Raw genomic sequence first — 5,876 nt, 5'->3', positions numbered from 1 at the left:
CAGGGCTTTGGGGATGGCAGGGCAGAGGAACACCGGGACCAGGCACTGCACAGGGACGGCGAGGGTGGCATATGGGGACAGGCCCAGGGGGACCCTCACTCCCCCCTGCAGCCCAGCAAGCGCATCAGGGCTCTGTCCCAGTGGGGCACCTACACTGGGGGTGCAACTGCCTTGGTACTGAACCCTGGCTACTTCACAGCAGCCCAAGACCCCCTGGCAGACCAGGACCCCCAGACATGGGGGAACTTGAGACTCCTCAGCTTCTGCAGCAGCCCAAGACCCAGCAGCACTCAAAAACTTCAATGGTTTCAGACCCCACAGCAGCCCCGTGGCAGCCCCAGGCCCCTCAGCACTGTGGCACTCAGGAGCCCCCAGTCTCGAAATACCTCAGTGGTCAGCGACCCTGCAGCCTGTGCCAGCCCAGGACCCAGCAGCATCCCGGGGCCCCACAGCACCACAGGGCTGTCATCAGCTCACCCTAGCAGGGGAAAGCCCCAAGAGCTGGTGCCGGAGGATGACTTTACAGGGACTCACCAGACCCCCTGCCCTCCTCAGCTGATGTTTTGGGGGCCAAGGGGAAAGCTATAGGGCTGAGAGCAAAACCACGGGGCTGGCTGCACCACTGCAGGCAGCGTGCCCAGTGCCCTGGGTCCCTGTGCCAGGCACTGCCTGCACAGGCAGAGTGACGGCTGACCCCACACCGTGCCTGCAGCACATGTATCCCCCTCCCTTGGAAGTCCCCAGCCCCCTCCCACCCCACTCCCCCTCCAGCAGGGAAATCCCAGCCCAGCCTTTTCAGGGAAGCTGGGAGAGGAGGGAGGGTGATGCTGGGGCCCCGGCCAAGGTGCGAGGAAGCAGCTCCTCCTTCTTCTCCTCCTCCTCCTTCTCCTCCTCCTCCTGCTCCACCGAACCTGCTTTTGGCCAGGCGAAGACATTGGATTTCCTGGAGGGAGGGAGCAAGCACCGCGCTGACGCAAGGCACGGCCGAGTGCCGCTCCACCCTGCCCTTACAAAACACCAACAAGAGCAGCAATTAGGGAACCGGCACGGCTGGACGGCCTGCGGAGACCGTGGCCAGACCTGCTCAGGGCAGGGAAGGGGACCGGACCTGCCAGAAAACGTCACTGGCTCCTGCCTCCCAGCTGCTCCCCAGGGACCAGGGCAGGAAGACCACCCCTCCCACAGTACATCTCTGCAGGGTTTGGGGATCCCAGGACCACTGACCCACATCCCCAGGGGATGCTTGCCCACTGTGATGATGCTCACCATCCATGAGCAGGGATGATCACTGACACCCACGCCAGGAGGGTGTCCCCACATCCAGCTCACTCGCCCCTTGAATTTGTGGCGGGGACGCACTCCAGCCCACAGCTTTATAGGGTAATGGAGGGGGCTGCACACTTGTGAGGTCCCCCAGTGGACGCGGTGCCCACAGCAGGCAGGGCAGGATGGCTCCAGGGCAGCCCTTCTTATCTCCCTGCGAGGTCAAGGCTGCCCAGGAGACCGGGACGGTGTTCCCACGGCTCCCAGAGCTCGGCCCCAGCACCACGTGCGGGGGATGTGAGGGAAACCTGGGGCTTGAGCAGGCAGCAGGGGAGAGCTGTTGGGAGAGCTGCCTGGGGCTGGGGACCCTGCTAGAGCAATGAGAAACCTCTTTAAACCCTGCAAAAGCAAAGGGGGCTGCAAAGAAGAAAGGATGCCTGAGAGATGGGTGTTTTGTGGCAGGTGAGGGAAGGAAATACTTTGGAGGCAGCATCTGCAGTCAGAGAAGCACCGTGGGCATCCTGCGAGTGTCAAAAGCCAGGAGCAAGGTGCTGCTGGATCCAGCACAACCAGCTGTGATAGGGATCGGGTCAGGGACATGCAGGGTGGCACAGGGGAGAGCACTTGGGGCTGGGAGTACAGGGACACCATGACATGGGCAGAGGTGCCTGTCACCCCCACAATGCCCCTGCGCACCCAGTCCTCATCCTTGTCCCATGCTGCCGAGCTGGGAGACAGCATATTCCTCCTTCCCAGCATGGTCAGCCCCAAAAGCATCATCCCGTCTGGTGTTCCATGAGGCACAGCCCCAGCAGCCCTTGCACTGCCCCTTGTGTCTCGCCCAAACTGGGACGGGGGTGGTGGCTGTTGTCACAGCATCTCCTCAAACCACCTGGACTGGAGGGCATGGTCACCAGCACTCGCTTCACAAGGGAGATGGCAGCACAGCATGTCCCCAGCTGGCACTGCCCAGAGGGACAAGGTGTGGGGCAGAGCAGCCCCAAGGACCCCTTCTTACCTGGGGCAGAGCAGCCCATGGAGTGGGACAGTGGGACAAAAAGACTCTGCAAAGGTGCTGGGGACACTGCGGAGGCAAAGAACCCTGCAAAGACAGGGAGAGGGGTCCAGCTGCATCCTGGCTCCATCCTGCCTCCCCATGCAGGGGGCCCAGGGCAATCCAGCCCTTCTCCCTCCCCCCTGCACGCAGACCCCACAGCAAAAGGATAAAAGTTCATGACAAGCCTGGGCAGGACCAGCACAGAGCAGCTCAGCCTCGCACCGGCTCAGTGCCGCCCGCGCCAGCCCTGTGGGGGAACATGAGGCTGCTATCACCCCCTCCCCATCACCAGACTGATGGCACCCACGCTCCGGAGGCGAGGGGAACACGAGTCCCCATCCTCCCTAGCACTGAGCATGCAGCCCCTGCCAGGGACTGCTCTGTGAGACCCCAAAGCCAAGGCTCTAGGGCACCCCAGCTCCTGCGTGTCCTGGCACATTGGGGCTCAGGGAGAGCCAATAAATCTGTATCAGCTGGGGCCCTGATGCAGGCAGTGATTTGCAGGCAGGCAGAGGCTTTCGTTAATGCGCCCCTTGTTTCAGGCAGGGGAGTGCTGGCTGGGGGCTGTGTTGCTGCTCCTGCCTCTCCCCACCTGGTGACACGGCTGGGAGGAATGCTGCCCACACGGTCACACAGCCACCAGCTCTGCAGAGCCCCTCGAAGGAAACCCAAAAGCTGTGGAGCTCCTGGGGGACACCAGCAAGACCACAACACACCGGAGAAGATGTTGCCCTGTCTGTCCGCTGCAGTGCACAGAGCGGGATGCTCTTGGCTCTGCCAAGGATGACCCTGCAGCTCTTCACAGGAGCCCCACATCCCTGGCATCTTGCCCAGGGACCCTTTAAGAACACCGTGCCTCATTCCCGCAGGGAAACACCATCCTGTTTGGCACATGGCTGTCCCAGGGACAACCAGAGCTCACCGAGGCGGGTGGAAGGGCCGAGCAGGACGCGGCGCGGCAGGAGGGCGGTGAAAGGAGGTTTGTTTACATTGCGCTCCTCTTCCAAACAGCTCTCAGGCTGCAGTGAGGGATTCCCTGGCTCGTGGAGGGAAGGGTGGCCATCCTGTTCTCTCCCACCCAGGTTTGCACCTCCTGACTGGCCACATCTTCTCCAAAGGGTCCCCTGGCACAATCTGGGGACCCAGGTGGTGGCAGAGCCCCCAGTGCACCAGGCCAGCTCCCCGTGAGACAGCCCAACTAATTTCCTCCCCTCTATCACTTCCTGTCCCTTCCGGCTTGGCGGGCAGCTCAGGAAGCAATCGGAGCGAGGAAACCGCAGGAAGCCACGTGGCAGCATCCCACCAGGGGCTGAAGAACTGCCAGGGCTGCCCAGGCTCTCCATGCCCCCCAGCTCCAGCTGGACCCCCACAGCCAATGGATCCCCTAGCTCCCAGCAAAGCCCTGAGCCTCTACCTGGCAGAGATGTGGCTGGTCCTCGCCCAGTGGTGCGAGGTTGAGGGATGCTCAGACCCCTCATCCCAGAGGGCTGTGGATGAACAAAGAGAAAATGCGAGCGATTTGCTCCCAAAATATTTGGGCAGAGAGGAGGAAGAGGATGAGGCAAACCCAGGGCACAGCTCCCTCCTAACGGCAGAATCACGGGCATCCAAACCAACCCCTCCATCCCCTCCTCTCCCCCCAGTCCTGGCAGGGTGGCAGAGCTGGGTTTCAGCTTCTGGAGGACCTGAGCCGGTTTTGCTCGAGTCTTCAGGCTCAGGACCCGAGGGCAGAGGACAGACGGACACTGTAACCCAGCGTGCCTCCCTGGCCCAATTACGCTGCCCTGCCCAGCCAGGACGGGGCGTTTCACCCAGCAGCGCATAAATAGAAAGCTTTTAGAGCATTAATTGCTCTCTGTGTTATGAAACGAGCTGGATGGAAACAACAGGGTTGGAGTTGCCTGCTGGGGATGGGCCACCCCCATGCCGTCCCGTGACACCCCCAGTGCTGGTGGCCCATGGCACAGCCAGTGCTGGGCACAGCACCCACTGGGGACCGCTGAATTCGCCAAAATACATCCATCCCAGGATGTCTCCCCCTGAACATCCCCTGTAGATGAGCTTGGAGTGGCCAACGAGTCTTGAGTCCTCAGGGACTCCCAGCTTGTCCTAAGGGGAAGCCAAGGGTCCCTGGTGTTAGGGGAACACCGGGAAGCCTGGGCCAGGCAGTTCTGTGCCTGCAGTGGGACAGCGTCCTACCACTGGGGCCAGCCAGGCATCCCAGGGACCCCACCAGCCCTCTGTCCTGCTCCTGGGAGGAGAAATGCCTCTGCAGAAGAGCTCCAGGTGCTGCTGACCCCATTTTGTGCCATTGCAGCAGGGCCAGGGAAAACATCTGCCAGGGGACTCTACCAGGCAAGGAGGAGGAGGAGAAGAAGGAGGAAGGCTGCAATGAATTTCACACCTGCCCCCAGCCGCCTCCGCCCCTGTGAAACCCAAGCCTGGCCAGGCAGCAGCTGTACCCACTGCCTGCGCTGTGGCACCCGCTGGAGCCCAGGGTTAGCACTGACTGCCACATTCACAGCTCCCAACCCGAGAAACCCCATGGGATGAGGTGTGTGAGAACTGACCGGGGGGGATCGGCTCCTGAGACACCGGGCAGGGCGGCTGTCAGGCATTACCACCCCAGCCAAGACACAGAGATGTCCCTGGCTGCCAGGGTCTGGCACAGAATGTGACACAGCACTGTCACCTGGCCACTGTCACCCCTGTGAGGGGACACGCTTCCCTGCCCTCCTGCAAGGAGCTCAGAAGCTCAAAGCAGTGCCTGGCTGAGGTCCTGCAGGAGCTGCGAGAGCAGATACAGGCTGCCCTGCACAAACCCCATCAGTGACTTATTCCCAGAAAGGGATATTTTGATTTTACTGCCACCACCCCAGACAGTCCCAGCGAGCAAATCCTTGTGCATGCCAGGAGCGTGCTGGGAGTCCACGGCAGCTCAGCGCCTTCTCCCAGCATCTCTCACCACTGCCCAAGCCGAGAGCTGGAGACGGGCACAGCGACTCCAGCTCCTGCAGATTGAAAAATTGCTCTGGAATCCTTGGGGAGGAAAACTGCTAAAAATACATGAAGGCAGTATTCTTGGTAAAAGAAGGAGCTCCAGCAAGGAGCACGGCCCAAGAGCGCCCAGCAGAGTGTGTTAGACCCCTGCCCAGCACACTGATGTCCAAACACCACAGCTGGACCCTGACAACTCTGCAGTGCCACCCAGGCAAGGCTGCGAGGGGACACAGCAGCCACCCCATGCAAGAACTGGAGCCCGAACTTATGCCACTGTTGGGCACAGGTGCTGGCAAGCACGAAAGCAGAACCCTGCCCAACTCATCTGCCAAGCGCGCGGGCACAAAGCCGGGCAGGGAAAACCAGGGTCTTAGACCAGACCTTCTCTCCCGGACTGTGAAGCGCCCGGATCTTCCTGCTAATAAAAACCCGACGCTCGGTTGGGTCGGGAGCTCGCATGCCTGCGTGCGGGTGTGCTTCTTCCTAAACCCGAATTGCCTAAGCCGGCGGGGGGGAGGCAGGAGCTGGCTGCCTCTGGGGGAAGGGCGGGCGGCGA

General features: G+C 61.7%; 1 protein-coding gene and 1 long non-coding RNA gene across 2 annotated transcripts in view; one reads left to right on the top strand and one right to left on the bottom strand.

Moving 5' to 3' along the window:
• LOC108444924 overlaps positions 1–1,513 on the top strand; it is a 12,669-nt gene extending 11,156 nt beyond the window's left edge. Inside the window, exon 3 of the long non-coding RNA XR_001859642.1 lies at positions 1,503–1,513. This is a non-coding gene — a long non-coding RNA (uncharacterized LOC108444924). The remainder of the gene's footprint in view (positions 1–1,502) is intronic.
• TEAD3 (TEA domain transcription factor 3) overlaps positions 1–2,412 on the bottom strand; it is a 15,446-nt gene extending 13,034 nt beyond the window's left edge. The window contains 1 exon segment of the mRNA XM_017727195.1: positions 2,282–2,412. Coding sequence (XP_017582684.1) covers positions 2,282–2,397 — 116 coding nt within the window. The 5' untranslated portion in view covers positions 2,398–2,412.
• Positions 2,413–5,876: the final 3,464 nt, after the last annotated feature.

This window comes from Corvus brachyrhynchos, unplaced genomic scaffold, assembly GCF_000691975.1.
Source record: "Corvus brachyrhynchos isolate BGI_N302 unplaced genomic scaffold, ASM69197v1 scaffold72, whole genome shotgun sequence".
In the NCBI taxonomy this organism is placed as follows: Eukaryota; Metazoa; Chordata; class Aves; order Passeriformes; family Corvidae; genus Corvus; species Corvus brachyrhynchos.
The sequence above is the reverse complement of the archived record's forward strand: the minus strand, read 5'-3'. Positions and strand labels throughout refer to the sequence as shown.